The sequence below is a fragment of the Sarcophilus harrisii genome, chromosome 2 (assembly GCF_902635505.1).
Source record: "Sarcophilus harrisii chromosome 2, mSarHar1.11, whole genome shotgun sequence".
Lineage (NCBI taxonomy): Eukaryota > Metazoa > Chordata > Mammalia > Dasyuromorphia > Dasyuridae > Sarcophilus > Sarcophilus harrisii.
In genome coordinates, this window is record NC_045427.1 from 492,040,145 (window position 1) to 492,057,936 (window position 17,792).

Sequence of the window (17,792 nt, forward strand, 5' to 3'; positions counted from 1 at the left end):
CATTCAGTAAAACCTTGAGACTCAGGTTTATACCTTATTTAACTACAAACATGGTAAAGCCTTCACAAGAGAATCGTAGGACTGGATAAGGCATATAACTTAAGGATAGAATTTTTTCTTTTCTTTCTTGTAAGAAAGAGAAGCTCCTCTGAACCATGATCCTGCTCTTCTTTCCAATAGTGAGAACTTAGTGTAGGAAATTGTTTCAGGAATAATCTTGGATCTTAAGCATTTTTTATCTATGCCCTTGGCAATTAGCATATAAATACCAAATGAACTACTCTTTAAGATATGTAGAGTTAACCAATAGACTGCATTTATCTACATGGTTTTTCATCCCTTTTCCACATTTCCAATCTGTTCCGTTTCCACTGGCTTTTCTATTCACAGAGAATGTGATTAAGTAGAGATAAATTCTAAGATCAGGAACCAATTATTTAATTTACAAAAGAATGTAGAAAGGAAGACTTTTTCTTTTTCTATATAAGGTAAAGGAATAGAAGCTCCTTGTTGTATATAAGGATCGTTTCACTTTGGTTTTATATCTGAAATGCTTAGCAGATTATCTTGCATGTAGATACTTGACTTATTTGTTGAATGAAGCAAATCAAAGCTGAATTATTTTTACCTTTATATTCTTAACAGTAAAACTTTTTTCTCTTGGGTCTCATATATCAAGAATGGCACTTTGTGTCGGCATGCCAGACATACTGGGCGCAAGCCAAAAATCTGTAGCAGATTGGTCCTGGAAGAAGTGCTAGTCTTAAGACTCCGGTCAACAAACAATACTAGGTAATAAAAATCCAAGGACAAAGTGAAACAATCTTTCTCCTCAAGATGCTGATAATCCCAGTTATAGCATGAACAAGTCACCTAATCTTTGTTTTCTGAGCAGGAAAATGGGTTAAAAATACTTTTGCTACTTCAGAAAGTATTCTATTAGGGGCTTTGTAAATGTTAAAAAAGCACTTTAGAAATGTGATTAGACTAGTTGAGGGAGGAGGAGTCTTCACACATTGGAAAGAAGTATTAGCTCTAGAGTTAGAGAACTTTGTTTCAGATTTCAATTCTTTTGAGATATTTCTTGCCTGAAATGCATTGGACAAGTCTCTTTAATTGATCCTGGATCTCAGTGTCCTCGTCTGTAAAATGAGGCAAATTGAATGAGATGATCTTTAATGGTCCCTTTGATTCTATGATCCTTATATTATCATTATTATTGTCAGGCATTACAGGCATGATATAAAGTGCTTTTTAAGAAAAGAAGCAATTTCTATTTAACACATAACAGCTATTCCTAATTAATAAAGTTCTAATGATTATTGTGGAAGATGCCATTGAAGAAAGGAAATGTGTCTTGTTTAAACTCACATGTGCTTTATATTGTCATATGCTATATTAAGATGGGAACCTATTTTATTCAAGCCTCTCCTATATCTGGAAGTTCTGATGCTACAGGATAAGTCTGGGAGGCATTTTAAAAATCTTAGAAAGATGTTATTATCCCTGGTTGTGACTACTGACTGCAGGATTCACTGCATCAAATACAACTTGGTTTTTCTTAACACAAATGCCTATATGACACAGAATACTCTCCTGGCATGAAAAATACATTCATTTATTTTAAAAAGTGTTACAGTGCATGAACTTGTTTTCAGGCCTCTTATCTTTGTATTATCAGGAACTCTTATAGGATTCCTATAGGATCCTATAGGATATAGGATTTTTTCCTTCCTGTTTTAGAATATGCCTGTGATAGAAAAATTTCAGAATAAGTGAAATTTTGTGAAAAGAGGCTTTTTACACCTCTGCAAAAACCAGCCCATTTCTGGATACCTTAACCTTGTGACCTAAAGCCAAATAATGGGCTGGAGAAGTTATGTACTGGATTTCTTGTTGGGAAGGGTAGATTATCTGGCCCAGAGATATAAATATAACTCCAACCTTTTCTACAGCAACTAATCGACTTTCTGAACAAGCTGATGAAGTCAGCGAAACACAGACAGCAGACAGTGATGACGTCATAGTGACACCCCTGTCTCAGAAGGGGCCTAAAACAGTAAGTCAATCTGGAGGTGACCAATGAGGGTGAGACAAGATTATAAACTTTGAGAAGAGTGTTATTTAAGTAAAGGAATGAAAAACAGGTGCCAACTCTATTGTTAACTGGCCAACTGAAAATCAGACACAGTGTGGGGCAGTGTATAGAGAGCTAGAAAGACTGAGGCTCAAATTCCTCCTCACATGTAACCTGACAATTGAGTGACACTGGGCAAGTCCATTCACTTCTCAAAGATTCTTTGCTGACAAGGTATTGACCTGTGTTGGTAAAGGTGGTCTTGATGCCAGGGCCTGGGCTCTATCCACTGCGCCATCCAACTGCACTATCCAGCTGCACCCTGTGTTGGTAGAGGAAGTTTTCCCAAGCAGGATTTCCTTATAACAGGGGTCTTCAAACTTTTTAAATAGGGGGCCAGTTCACTGTCCCTCAGACTGTTGGAGGGCCGGATTATAGTAAAAACAAAAACTTTTTTTTGTGGGCCTTTAACTAAAGAAACTTCATAGCCCTGGGTGAGGGGGATAAACGTCCTCAACTGCTGAATCTGGCCTTCGCCGTAGTTTGAGGACTCTGGCTTTATAACAATGCAATCACAGGCGGTCTAGGTTTTTTGTTTTTTTTTTTTGCTGAGGCAATTTGGGGTTAAGTGACTTGCCCCAGGGAAGTGTTGTGTCTCTGAGGTCAAATTTGAACTCAGGTCCTCCTGACTTCAGGGCTGGTGCTCTATCCACTGCATCTCCTAGTGCCCCGTGGTCTAGTTCTTACCCTAAAAATTATAAAGTCACAGGATCTCCAATTTATAGAGCCCCCTCTGTAGACTTCAAGGGCTTTGATAAGGGTTTAGAAAGGAGGTATCATTACCTGAGTAGCAAAGTGGTGCAGGGCCTGCATCTTGCTGAGTTCAAATCCAGCTTCAGACACTTAACTTTGCCTCAGTTTCCTCACCCTACAAAATGATCTGGAGAAGGAAATGATAAATCACTCCATTTTCTTTGCCAAGAAAACCGCATATGGGCTCATAGAGTGTCAGACATGACTGAAAAAAACTGAGCAAATACAAAAATAGCTATCATTTACAAATTGTAATTTAGAGACATATACCTGCTGAGAATGTCAGAGGATGTTCCATGCAGATTCTAAATAGAAGAGGGAGATGATTTATCGTTGCATTTTTCTCTAAATTCTATATGCAGATGCTGATATACCAATTGTATTATTTTACAAAACCCCATTAATGTTCTACACACACATTAATGTTCTAATATAATTCAAGAGATAGGACTAACAGTGTAGACTGGAAGAATTAAATGGATAAATAAATGCATATTGCCTGCATGGGTGACATCTCCAGTTGAATGACTTTGACCAAGGAAGTTAGTCGATTAGTTCTAGGTGTGTATATCTTGTCTTGGACAGCTACTGAGCTGACTCTGCTTATAATAGGAGAAAAGTGTATTCCCCATTTAGAAAAATGGCATGGTACTTTCAATGATTATAAGCTAATTCCTGATCATATTTTTAGTAACAAAATACCATGATCTCAGAAAAATCAAAACTGAGTCATCTGATGGCTAGAAAAAAAAAAAGATGAATGCTAAGTGTAAGTAGGCTGAAGCATATTTTACCATAAATGACTTGGTATTGTAGCCAAAGTATAATGATAAAAGAATTATTAAATAGAAAAATATTTTTAAAATCTACTTGACCAGAATGTAAACAGAACAAGAAAATGCTTGGTGTGAGGGAAGCTATTTGCTGGACTATAGAACATACAAATTCTAGGTTTTATATACAGATTTTATATTTATATACCACTTCTCAAACCATAGTTTTGCTATTTGTGAGCCACAGGGCTCAGAGGAGTATTAGAGCTTATTAACAAATTATAGAGAATACCTAGAGTGCTGAAGAAAGCAGAAAAAGTTTTTTTCCCCCCCCCTTTTTAGAATTCAGACAAGATTTGCATTGAAATTGTGTCCCTGGCTTTTGACCCTGAGGCTGAAGTGATGTCTGATGAGAGCATCCAGCAGGTGTATGTGGAGTACAAATTTCATGATCTGCCCTTGTCAGAGACAGAGACACCTGTATCCCTTCGGAAACCCAGGGCAGGGGAAGATATCCACTTTCATTTCAACAAAGGTAAAATCCAACTTTTCCTGCTATTCAAGCAGATTCTGTTTGTCAGGGGGACCTGTGGATTCAATGGGGGGGGGGGAAAGTGACAAAAAGGTCAGACTTTGAACCTTATCCAACGTGAAGTCCTTTGTAGGTTCTTAAACTTGTAGAGAATTATCTGTGAAAGGATCTAGATTATTAGATTACCATGACTACTGAATGTCTCCTAGAAGTGCCCTAGACTAGGTTTATGTGATAGGAGCAAATCTCACATTCACCAGACCACATGGCTTCTACTAAGTCTGCCTAGGATTTCTTAATGTCCCAGAACTTTACTTGGACAGTTTGGGAGAGGAGAGGTTTTTAGGTTTTTGGCATTTTGTTTCATGACAAGGAAGATGATATAGTAGAAAGAACCAAAAATGGGTTCTAATTCCACCTCCAGCACTTAGGAGCTGTAAGACTGTGGGCAAGATAATTGATTGCAGTTTCTTTTTCTGTAAAATAGGAATGATAGTGCTGGCAACTCTCTAATTTACAAGGGTGATCATGGGGAAATTTTTTTGTAAATCTCAATATGCTAGATAAATATGTATCTGGATATTGTGACCAAAATAATAGATCATTTGTTTCTCTCTTTTGTTTACAGTGATAGACCTGAATCCAGTGGAACACAGAGACCGAAGGAAGTTTCTTTTTTCTATGTTGCAAGAAAAAAATCCTGAGCAGAGGCAGTAAGTGTCTCCTAACTATTCTTGAGGAATGGAGCTATGCTGTAATGGGTTTTCTGGCCTAAGGCCTATGTGTCTCTTAGATGGGTGTTCCTTTTCAAGTTCATTTATTTTCTTTTGATTTACACATTCTCTGAAATCTGAATGACCAAGAAATTAAATCTAAATTCTTTGTGGCAACTTGGTCAATCTAAGCTTAGCCAAATAGTATAGTTCACATCTTCATATGTACCCTAATCATTGGTAGTATTAATTTTTGTTGACAGTTTAGTATTTGAATACTTGACAAAGTGTTGTGCAAGCCAGGCAAGAGAACATTTATATTCTAAGGCAGTTTGAGCTGCCCAACGTAATAATGATAGCCCACAAATATTGGATCTCTGTTTTTTACTATGAATTCCTATTCACATTTTTTCTTTGTAGGTTTAAATTTTTTTAAAAAAGTATTTATAAACTTGATAACAGCTCCCCAAACCAAAAATTTTTAAAAAGAGGTAAAATCTAATATGAGGGATATTCATAGGTCATACATATGAAATTTTTCCATTGGGATAAATTTAGGTAGAGCAGCTCCTGCAGGCAATTGGAAAAAATGAGATTTGATATTGCTCCCCCAAAAAGGTATGATGGAGAGGAAGCTATCATAATCTTTTATCATCTCACACATTGAGAATGATCTCTATATTTGTAGATGAAGATATGAGAATGGAATAAATGATTTTATGCAAGAGAACACACATCTTTATTGTTATACAATTGCTTAAAAGGTGTGAGCAATGCAAGATTCTCCTATTTTATAAAAATAGATTCAGTGCAAAGTGCAAAAGATGATCACAAATGCACTCTCCTAAAAAGTCAAGCTTCCACACATGTTATTTTAACAGTAATGATATAGGTACTTTTTAATGCTTGAGAATAGAACACCTATTATCAGTGTCAACAGTTATGTAAAATAGGGAGAAATCTAAGATGCTTGTAAAAGATGTTTGCTCCTATCAGAAAATGGATTCCTTGTAAGTGGTGAGGTTCTCCAGATACACTTGTTTGTAATAGTGTTAATCAAGGGCCTTCTTAATGATGTTCCTGTACCTCAAAAGAGATCAATGTAACATTCTATATAGGAAGAAAACAAATGACAAAGCATGCCTACTATCCAGACTATGATGTTCCTTTAAAATCTGCTCATTGAATTATTCTATGCGTGTATATATCTTGGGTTAGTTATTAAAGGTAAACAAAAAATCCCAGTTCCTTGAAGAATGTGCCATTTTGCATTTGGGAAACTCTGCAGTGCTTTCAACAATCCTAAACTGCTCCTTGAGACAAAAGATAAATTTTTTTAATAATGGGGAATGAGGAATGAGGAAGGAAATCTTGGGAGTCACTGTGGATTAAAGACTTGGCTCAGTGGGTTGCTCTGTCCAAAAAGATTATCAAAATGTTGAGCACAATCTCTTCATCATAATATCAATATTATTCTAGTGATGTTAAATAGTTATGAATCATAGAATTCTTGAAAATTCTTAATATTTACTGTTTTTATACTTCATACTGACATGTAATTTAGGCTACTAGCTCTCAGAGGACCTCAAGTTTAAATTCCACCCCTGGTACAACCTATTCCACCTTGGACAAAATAGGGTGACTAGATGAACTCTAGAATTTCTTTCCAGATCTAGTTCTAAGATCCTGTGTTATATGCTCCAGGAAAATGTTAACTTAAAAAAAAAATTATTTGTAGTTAACCAACAAGCAATTACTGTTTGCACCACCAGCATCTAACACAGGACCCTAGTACACATTAAGTTAAATGAATGTTTGAAGAATTTAACTGAATTATCAGGAATGTCACTGATATGTATACTAGGCAGTTCTGGCCAAAACTTTGAGGGTCTTCCCCTCCCAGACTGATATTTTTGGGACAGCTAGGTGGCACAGTGCATAAAGCACCAGTCCTGAAGTCAGGAGGACCCGAGTTCAAAACTGGCCTCAGACCCTTAACACTTCCTAGCTGTGTGACCTTGGGCAGGTCACTTAAACCTAACTGCCTCAACAATAACAAAAAATATATGCATATACACACACATACACATATATATTCATTTCCCCCCCCCCCTTACCTAGTTTTTTTCATTGAATGATCATTGCTTCAAACAAACTGAGACTTGGGAAAGACTTTAATTTAGAAAAGTTTGCACTCTGAATAAAAATTGCAAATTTAAAGCATCGTTGACTTCGTCATAATTTAGAGCTTGATGCCATAAGCACAATGCCATCTTGCAAATAGGATCGTAATTTCACAGGGAACCTAGCTTCTCTTCAAGAAGAAATGAAGCAAAGTATGATTGGGCCAAAGTTGGCTACAGAATATTACCAATGCCAACAGCTTATGAGCAAGAACCATCTTAAAAGAGCTTATCTAATAAAGTGTGATTGGAAAAGGAAGTGGTTCACATTGTGATAGAAAAGGATAATGAACAGGACATGAGCAATGTTCAAATGGCTGGAGAAAACCATCAGCACATTGGATCGATTGCCTTAAGAGTCACCTTAGAACGATAACTAGATATTTTTATTTCTGGGTTGTTTTCTCTTCTCATCATTAGGGCTAACATCCATATCTATAATAATCACAGATCTGCTAAGCATGTCTCTTATTTTACAGTATCAGTAACCTTTCTGTTTCTTGCTTCAACCACTATTGCTATGGGACGTTTTGGTCTCTAGGCTACTCCTTAATATGAAAGTACCAGCCACAGCCATTTGAAACCAAAGGCAAGAAACCTTGAGCTTCAAATGACTAGGGCTATGCCCCACTTTAGAGGCTGGTGGTACTGTTAAACCCCACTTCACTCCCCAACCAAAAAAAAAAAAAAAAAAAAAAAAAAAAAAAAAAAAAAAAAAAAAAGAAAAAGGATTAAGCAGCAAATTTAGCTGAATGGACTAATCTTAATTTTTTTCCTCCTTAACCTACAAGGTAATTTTTTAAAACCTGTAATTGTAATTAACCTACATAGATAACTCTTTATCAGTGTCTGGAACCCAGTGGAGCTCAAATACATAGTTGTATTTACCTAGCTATATTATCTGCAACTGTGTATGCTTTATTATACTTGTGTTTCTTTATCCTGTTGCCTCTACCCTGCTCAGTTTGAATATCTTATTGTTCTTGGGTTCGTTCTGAAGAAAGTTACATTATTTCCAGAGTTAGTAGAAATGGTGTAGAGTGCTATGTAAATATGAGTTACTAAAAAAATCTTTCTCCAGTCCTTCCATTTTTTGTTGTGATGTACTATATAGGTATTTGGGTTTGAGCTTGGCTTTGTCATTGAGTAAAATCATTTAGTATCTCTGGGCAATTTATTATTTTGTAAAATGATTTCCAAGGTCTCTTTTCAGAGCGAAGAGTCTGATCCTGATTCTGGTCCATTTTTTGCTCTTTTTTGAACTTGCCCTCAAGATATTTTGTGGGTTTTTCTCACCCTGAAATACCGCTATTACAAAATTTTAAAAACAATTCCACTTGTCCTTATTTTTAATTGTCCCTGAAGAGGAGGTCACTGTGTCAAAAAAAAAAAAAAAAAAAGGTATATAAGCAGATAAGATTACAAAAAATGTTGTCAAATGGAAATATTTTTGTTTGTTAGATTGAAATTTATAGTGGTGAGTGATCCTGAAGAGCAAAAGAACGAATGTCAAGAAGTAGGCTATGCCTATTTGGAACTGTGGCAGATTCTGGATACAGGAAGAGACATTTTAGAACAAGAGATAGACAGTGAGTAAACTAAACTAACTTCCAAAGCATCTCATTAATGACCACACAATGTTATTTTTTTGTCTTCATAATTATAATTGCAAAATTAGTGGCATGTTACTCAACTTAGAATCTTTAATTATTAACCCTATATAATCCAGGATGAAGCATTTAATAACAACATGAGAACATTCTTATATATTTTTTTGCTGAGGCAGTTGGGGTTAAGTGACTTGCCCAGGGTCACACAACTAGGAAGTGTTAAGTGTCTGAGGGCAGATCTGAACTTGGGTCCTCTTGACTAAAGGGCTGGTGCTCTGTCCACTGCACCACCTAGCTGCCCCTGTTGTACATTTTTTTACTCATTAATTGGAATTTTTAGAAATCCAAATTAGGGGAAGCTAGGTGGTACAGTGGATAAAGCACTAGCTCTAGAGTCTCAAATCCAATCCAGCCTCAGAGACTTTTAAAAACACTTGCTAGCTATGTACCACTGAAGTCACTTAACCCCAAATGCCAAAAATCAAAACCCTGAACATTGAAAATCAAACCTTTCATAAAAAACCAAAAACAAATAAAAAAAACCCCAGGATTTTCACTGGATTTGGGTACACACTGAAAAATTCTGATGGGCATATTATATTAACCTTCAACATTGATTTAAAAGTGAATAAAAAAATCTATTTCAGAAAAATAGGCCCCAAAAGAATCATGGCTTCCTTACAAGACAGCCAAGATCTTAACTGGCTTTGTCAGAGTATTTCAAGGATTCATAGAATAAAAGGAGGAGTGGACTTTGGAGTCAAGAGACCTGGGTTTGAATCCCAAGTCTCACACTTAGCAGTTACATGAACCAGGGTCAAGTTTCTTAGTCACCTTTTAAGTCTGAATTTTCTCCTCTGTAAAATGAGGATAAATATATATCACACACACTTAAAATTAAATGAGTTAACATAGAATAGCATGTCTTTAAAAAACACTATGAATTTCATTCATCCTTCAAATTAAGAAGGCAGCATAACTAAGTGAAGCCTGGGCTTCAAGCCAGGACATGGTCTTGCCTCACAAATATTCAGGTTGTTATGTAGTAAACAACCTCTTGCTACCACCCTAGTTTGAACAGTATAAGGTGCAAAAAAATGATGGTAATGGGAACTTTCCTTGGGAATTGCCTGACACCATTAAAGAAATTGCAAGCCCCCCTGTCCCTTGAGATACGATAGCAATTGATGATACTTATTGGTCCTTAGCATATCCAATACAGGATAGAGAAAAATCTAACTGCTCTTTTCCTATTTTCTCTCTTGCAATAGTCATCAATCCTCAGGATAAAGTCAGCTCCATTGGAAAACTGAAAGTGTCCCTTCAAGCAACTGATGCACTTCAGGCCATTTTCAAGGAGATGGGTGAAAATATGCATTTGTGATAAAGCAGATACAAGGGGCCTCTTATTTAAAACAATATATCACAGGGTCATTTTGAGGGAACCATTGTAAAAATCTGCTTACAAAGTGCTTTGCTATTCCACAGATTTATACCCCATACACTTAGTGACATCTGGTGTCTCCCTCACTATCATGGAGAAAGCCTAGACTCATTGTTACCTTTTTTGTCTGGTACCAACCTTTATGATTTACTATCTGTTCAAATATGGCTCCTGCAGTGCAAGATCTTGGCATTTCAATAGATAAGAAAGCAGACATGAGATTTTCTCATTATCTCTTTTCAGGATACTTTGGGAACTGTACACAAGAACTGTCACAAGAAGTGAACTTACAAAAAAACACATTTTATTCATCATTTAGTTCTTCCAAAGTTGAAAATATCAAGTCCTACTGCTAAGGAGAAAAAAACAAAAACCCTCTCTCTCCCCCCCTAAAGTCACAGGACACAGAATGATCTGTTCTGGGATGGGTGAGTGCAGAGGACTAGGAGGGAAGATGGCAAGCAAAAACCCCTCCCAAATACTTAAAAACAAAACAAAACAACAACAACAAAAAAAAAACACAACTGTTCAACAGAAACTGTGATAAATACAGGACAATGCAAGACAAGTAAAAATGAAGAACAGTGACCAGTGGCTGTGTTGTCTTTTCTTCTCCCCTTTCCCCTTTCCTTTTCCTGATAAGAGGACTTTTTCTAGAATATCATTATCCAGAATTACAACTCCTCTGGATACAATTAGGAATTGGAGGTGAGGCACAAAATTACTTCTTGAGTTACAAGTTAGTACAGAAAACTTTTTTCTATCCTGTCATGAATGTTGTGGGAAAAAGTGTGACAGTGAGGCACTGCTTATCTCATCTTTGGCCCACTTGGAAGGTGGGGAGAATTGATAATCACTGATTGCTATATGGAGGTTATTGGATTACAATAACCTTTAGCAACTGCTGATAGTCCTCAATACTTCCAAGAACTGAGGAGAGGATTATAGCAAAAGGGTAGGTAGGACAGGAGGAGAAATTGAACCTACTGGTCAGAATCCAGGGTGCAGACAATGCCCTATATACCACTCTATAAAACGATACCTTTGAACTGCCACAGAATCCACGTGGCTCAGAACCCAAACCCCTTGGAAATGGGTAATGTATGGATGGGTGGTATCAGAAATCAAGGTCTTCCTGGCAGAGGATGACAGAGGAAGGAAACTATATATTAATAGCTGATGCCTCTGGCCGCCTTTGAGAATACCTCTTTCCTTGGCATCTGTGTGGGGCCATTGGTATATGTCGTGGTTGGCTGGTGGGCCCTGGAATTCACTTGAGTAGATTGGTCCATACAAAATGGCCCCCAAACCCATGAATACAAATGGCAAAAAGTCAAAAAGAAAACGAAGGGAAAAATAGTTTCTAATGTCATGTAAAATATTTAGGGGTTGGCTGGAGGAAGAAAGGATTATAAGGATGAAAGTTCAAAAATCTACTTCCTCTTTTTCTTGGGTGGTGCAGAGCTGTTTCTGGAGCCACGGCTGGAACTACGGCCTGAGCTGTGCACAGAACCCTTTCTTTTCCGGCTCATGCTCCGGCTTTGTTCCTCCTCTTCCTCATAACGGCTCTCACGGTCAGCTGAGAAGAAATGGTGGCAATAAACTTAATACAGAGCCTCAGGGAGCCTCAGGTTCCCAATAAAACTACCCTATCCCTCCACCTGCTGCCACGACACTTTTTTGACTTGCCCAGAGTCACACAGCTAGGTAATGTCTTGAGGTCACATTTGAACTCGGGTCCTCCTGCCTTCAGGGCTGGTGCTCTCTCCACTGTACCACCCACCTGACCCCAGAAACAGTTAACAAGTGGATTGCCTCTCATGGGGCTTATTGTAATCCTGCCCTCTCTAGCCCTGGGCTCCCTGCAGACTGAGCTGTTTCAGTGTGTAGAGGAGAGGCCCTAACTTTATCTTCAAGCTGGGGCATTGAATTTTGCAATGTAAATTTATATAAAGGACTTTATGTAGTACTTTCCAAATTCAGAAACCATGAATTAAGTGAAATAAGTATTAAGACCCATCAAAACACAATTCTGGTGCCTAACAGCATACTTTAGGGAAATTTTTCTTAATAAATTCAATTGGCTTCAGGGAGAGTTTTTGTACAGGAAAAGTTTACAAAAGACTAAGGTAGGTTGTCTGGTTCTTGAGTTGAGCTTGCTGGTGTGCTTCACAACATTCAAGATTCATTTTAGATGTGGAATGACACAGAATATTTAAATTCCAAGTCACACACTTGCTTGGATAAGAAAAGGATTTAGAATTACCCTGGCATGTGTTCTGTCAATAAAAAGTTGTTTTAAAAAAAAAAAAATCTAGCCAAGTTCTTATCTCCAGGCCTATAAGACCTACATATTTCTCTTACACTCAGAACTAGAACACCAGAAAATTTTTTCACCAAAATTACAAAGTTACATAAGCAACGTTTATGCTCCCAACATCTTTAACTCACCTTTTCTTGCTTCTTCCTCCAGTTCATCCCAGTCTTTTCCACTTTCCTCTTCACTACCCAGTGACTCCTTGGAATAATCTGGAACAGAATATAAGTTTAGATCAGCTGGTTAGATGATTTCTTTTTCCCTAAGAAGTTACATGTAATAAAGTTGCATCTGTTGATTTGTCTCAGAAGAAAATGAATGGTATAAATTAAAAGACAAGATATTAGGCAAAAGGACAAAGGAAAATAAATTTTTAGATTGCTCCTGACACTGTTGATATGCTTTTCTGATTGCCTTCAACTATGACATTTCCTCTCAATCCTGAATAATCTAAATTTTCATCTCTGGTTCAGGAATGCAACCCAGATTTGGGCTGGGAAAAGTAGGAACAAACAGAAGGGAGATTAAAACTAGGATGAAGTAAGTTTAACAAACTTGGTGACAAAAAGAGATGGAGTTAAGATGAAATAAACTAGTGGGCTGGGTAGATTTTACAAGGATAGGCAGTAGTACTAGTTTCAGGTGGGGTAAATGCATAAGATAATGGGTTTGGGAGTATGCTGAGAACTGGAGAAATGGGATGTAAAAGGAAATAAGTGAATGGAGTAATGAAATCAGCTATAACCAAACTGTTTTAAAAAATTATACAAGGATCTGCAGAGGCCTTGTGACTTAATGATTAGAGACCTAAATCTCAGAGTGGTTAAACAGTGCTTCAGAATACATACCTCCAAGATGGAATGTAGATGGGAATCAGATTACTGGACTGAAATGCCTTAGCTTTTCAAACGATGACTAAAAATACATACCTGATTCTTCTGCTTCTGAGGAATAATCTTCATCACTATCTTCCTCCTCCTCTTCATATTCATCCTCCGAAGGATTAAAAGTTTCATCTTCAATTTCAGACTCTGAGTCTCCTACCTCAGCATCACTCCCCTAATATAAGAATAGCAGAGGCTATGATAAGGCATTTCATATCTTTAAGTGTCCACCAATAATTTAGTGAATCCTTTCAAAACAGTTCTAGTTCCATTTTGTGTAAGGAAACTGAGGCAAAAATAAAGCCAAGAGATAAAGGCACTTGTCCAAGATAACCAAAGTTACCATAAAATGGTTGTTTGGAGCAACCTCATAGATTAATAGACTCAAAAATATAAGGAATCTCAGATTAAGGAAAAAAAAAAAAAAAAGAGGTTGCAAGATCTGCTATTCATCCATCAAAGGTTAACAGGCATAATGACCTGTCTATACTTGGGAAATTGAAAAAATATCCCCTTTTTCTATTTCTGAAAAGATCAGTTTTTTTTTCCTTCAGGTAAATGAAAAATTTTTGTTCCCAGAAAGGAGGGTGGATAGTGAGATGGAGCATGGTTTTTAGAATACAGCTTCTTATGAGTGTCTAATGTTTTCTGAAGAGATTATTTTAAAAGCTAAAAATCTCATTCAGAATATTCCTATCCTTATGATTTGAAAAAACAAAACAGTGATTATAATGGTACTACAGCAAGAATATGGATTTGAAGTCAAAGGACTTGACTCTATGCCCAGTGTTATGTGATACCTTGAATAAGTCATTAATAAGCCTTAAGGCTCAGTTTCCCTCAAATGTAAAATGCAGATAGTATTTGTGATAATAAAATCAGGCAAATCAGCGATACAAATGTATACTATTTACTTGGCCTATGATTTACCTGTAAGGTGGATTAGGGAAGAGTGATCCAAACTTGACATTGTTCTCCTTCCTTCCTCCTCTCAAGTAGGTCTGGTCTTTTTGCTCTTATGTCAATCTCCATTCCCCCATCCATCCAAAAGGTACTGGGCAACCTTGTACACATCAGCCACTGACCTGTTCCTGAAACCCTAAGTTCACATACCTCACCTTCAGGCTCCAAGAAAGACCAGCCACCTTGTTCAAAGAAGCCCTCGGGGTCATCCACAATAGTCTTCATGATTTTGGTCCAATTGAGGGACTGTACTCCTTCAGTGTACTTCAGGTCACAGGAACTAAGGGAATTATGTAACATCAAAACCAGTACTGCATAAAGTCCTTGAATATTATTAAAAAGTCACTCTACTTTAGTCACTAACATGACTAAATATATAATATTTGCCTAAGTACATAAGAAAACATTTTTGTATAAGGCTATTTAATTATGCCTTACCAACAAATTTTAACTTCATGTAACCAGGATAACTAGTTCTCACTCTAAAGCTCTCTTCTAATTGCTAGGATTAGGGCAGCTAGATGGCATAGTGAATAATAGCTTTAGTTCTAGAGTCAGAAGGACCTAATTGCTAGGATTTTTCAAAAAACTTTTTCATATGTCTGTATTTTTTCCCCAAAATGAATTTTTATTAACACCTTTTATTTCCATATCATTAAATACATTAAAGAATTAAAAACATATCCAACATTCCACATCTATGAACTTTCTGCTATTTAAATTGTTGCAGTCATTGTGTATACTGTTTTCTTGGCTCTGTTTACTTCATGTTGCATTGATAAGTCTTTCCATGAATATCGGTACCTACCATATTGTTTCTTATAGCATGGTAATATTCCATTAAATCCATGTACTACAATTTGTTTACCTATTTCCAAATCAATTTTATAGTTCTTTGCTGCTACAAAAAGTGCAACTATCAATACTTTGATGCATAAGCAGAAGCCTTTCTTCTTGTCAATGATCTACTTACTATGTGGCTATTAATAGAATCTAGGCATCAAAGGGCACAAGCATTTCAGTCACTTATTTACTTCCGAACTGCTTTCCAAAACTATACTGGATCCATAGCTCCAACAATAATACAGCAGTGTGTCTATCTTCCCACACTAACTGCGACATTGATCATTTTCAACTTTGTCTATTTGCTGGGTATGAGGTGAAATCTCAGGCTTGTTTTGAATTTCTCTTTTTATTAGTAATTAAAACATTTTCATATGATTATTAATAATTTGAAATTTTTCATTTGAGAAACTATTTGCTCATGATCAATGACCATTTATTTGGGAATTGACTTCTTTAATATTATTTCTGATTCTTTTCCTAATCAATCTGCACTCATCTTATTTTAACTTTCTCTTTCCAGCCCTATCTTTCAATCCTATCACTTTTCTTTTTCCGTGGACATAATGTGAAAAATGTACTTTGTCTAATAGCACCTGGCTTCAATGATGACCTGTTCAATGGTTTCTGTATTTTACATATGATAATTCTAGCCAATGTACTCTGTCCCAACTGTAGTATATAAGTAATGAAAGCCTATTCATTTTCCTTTGGTTATTATTGTACTCTCTCCCAACTGTAGTATGTAAGTAATGAAAGCCTATTCATTTTCCTTTGGTTATTATTCTCTATTTTCCTAAACTGCAATGAAAACTAGTTATAGTGGGGAGGTAATTCAATTATAAGAGCTGGGGTGAGAAGGAATACAGAAAGAAAAAAAAACAAAACAAGAAATGAAAATAAAAGGGATAGTAGCAATAAGATTTTAACTTAAAAATTGCCTGAGAATTATTAGCATTACCTAGGTAGGGATAAGAGCAATCTAACAACCATGAAAAAAATTGCCAAATTACTAATAAAAGAAATCCAAATTAAAATTAACTGAGGTTTCACCTTACATTGCAAAGTTAATGAATGAAGGAAAATAAATATTGAAGAGACTATGAAAAGAGAGGCACAATAATAATGCACTATTGCTGGAATCATGAAGTAGTCCAAAAATCCTGAAAAATAATTTGAAATTATACTTACAAAAGCCCCAACTATGTTTATCTTTTGACATACTGATATGACCATTATGCACAGATCTCAATGAGGTAAAAAATTTGATGCATACACTAATGCAGGTGTATGTGTACACATGATTAAATTAATAAATGTTTTTATAAACACTTTAAAAAAGTATATTGGTAGTGGCAAAGAACTGGAAGTGAGTAAATGGCTAAACAAATTGTGATATGGAAATATAATACTGTGTGCCCCCCAAAAGAATAACAAGAAGTCATAGACACTTGGAAAGACTGGAATGCTGTAAGGATAACAATTTATATGATGACCACAAAATTAAAGGAAAGCACTACTAAAAGTCTTCAGAACTCTGTGATTAATGCAATTTTGGAAGACTAATGGTAGTGCCTCTCTTGCTTCTAAAACTGAAACATAGTGGGCTAAAGGTACAAAATAAGGTATTTATTTGTTTTGTATTTTATTACAAGGGAGAATTCTACTATTCATAATAGTGAGGGAGGTAATCTCTGGAGAAACTGAAAGTTATACAAGAAAAAACATCAATGGAACATTATTCTTAATGTTTATTTATTAGGTTTAGAACTTTCTCAAAGACAAAATTATAACCACTTCCTTTAGATAATTTAAAAAGCAAATTCTACTCCTATTACTATTCTAATGCTTCTTAAGGATGAATTTCCTTTGTTAGCTTAGGTGGTCCCACTATAGAGAAGCTTTTCTCTAGTTGAAAATGTGGAAATCTTGTCAGAACAAATGTCTAATTTTTATCTGCTCTCTAGAATTAGTAAGGCTCATAACATTTTAAAATAAGAATTGGAAATGCTTTGAAGACATCTTTGTATGAAATAGTATTAAAAAAAAAATACATGTAGATGTTGACTCAAAAGGAACAATACTATGACTAAACATTCATTGCAAAGGGGTCAGCCCCATTAGCAAGGCCCAAATCTTTAAGTTCTGATCTATAAATTCACCTCAAAGGCAAGCTGATCTTGAGCATATCAATAGTTTTTTTATCTATCAGTTGTATAATTCTTGACATCAATAGTCCCAGAATTTCAAGTTCAATGGAATAAAAATCTCTAGTTGGTCAACTTACTTCAACCATTCCTTGATGGGGTCAAGAGAAGCCACAGGGATGGCATTGATCATTGTCACCTTCTTGCTGTAGTCTTTGTAGACTATTACCATATCAAAATTCTTCAAATGAAATTGGACCCGCTCAAAATGAATCAGCTCCACTTCATCCAATGTCACCACAAAAGGTGGCTGGGGGAGTAGAAATGACCCATTACCTCCTGAGTACATCTGGAAACCCATCAGCATTTCCCCATCCTTGAAAAATACTATTTAATGTATTAAAGAGTGAGCTTGTAATATTCTGAGAATCTTTTATTTTACAGTTGAGAAAAATGAAGTTAACTGACTTACAAAACAATTTCAACAGGTAGA

The 17,792-nt window shown here is 36.1% G+C and overlaps 2 protein-coding genes across 7 annotated transcripts in view; one reads left to right on the forward strand and one right to left on the reverse strand.

Annotated features, from left to right (window-relative positions):
- RPGRIP1 (RPGR interacting protein 1) overlaps positions 1-10,733 on the forward strand; it is a 31,949-nt gene extending 21,216 nt beyond the window's left edge. For 5 of the 6 annotated variants that reach the window (XM_031955005.1, XM_031955006.1, XM_031955007.1 and 2 more), the window contains 5 exons: positions 1,956-2,059; positions 4,006-4,198; positions 4,824-4,908; positions 8,553-8,680; positions 9,973-10,733. In XM_031955005.1, coding sequence (XP_031810865.1) covers positions 1,956-2,059; positions 4,006-4,198; positions 4,824-4,908; positions 8,553-8,680; positions 9,973-10,085 — 623 coding nt within the window. In that variant the 3' untranslated portion in view covers positions 10,086-10,733. The remainder of the gene's footprint in view (positions 1-1,955; positions 2,060-4,005; positions 4,199-4,823; positions 4,909-8,552; positions 8,681-9,972) is intronic. The other variant, XM_031955008.1, reaches the window with a different exon arrangement.
- Positions 10,428-17,792, reverse strand: part of SUPT16H (SPT16 homolog, facilitates chromatin remodeling subunit) — a 29,010-nt gene continuing 21,645 nt past the window's right edge. Inside the window, exons 22-26 of the mRNA XM_012544446.3 lie at positions 17,440-17,609; positions 14,460-14,589; positions 13,392-13,521; positions 12,597-12,674; positions 10,428-11,724 (exon numbers count right to left, since the gene is read on the reverse strand). Of these exons, the coding sequence (XP_012399900.1) occupies positions 11,579-11,724; positions 12,597-12,674; positions 13,392-13,521; positions 14,460-14,589; positions 17,440-17,609 (654 nt within the window). The 3' untranslated portion in view covers positions 10,428-11,578. The remainder of the gene's footprint in view (positions 11,725-12,596; positions 12,675-13,391; positions 13,522-14,459; positions 14,590-17,439; positions 17,610-17,792) is intronic.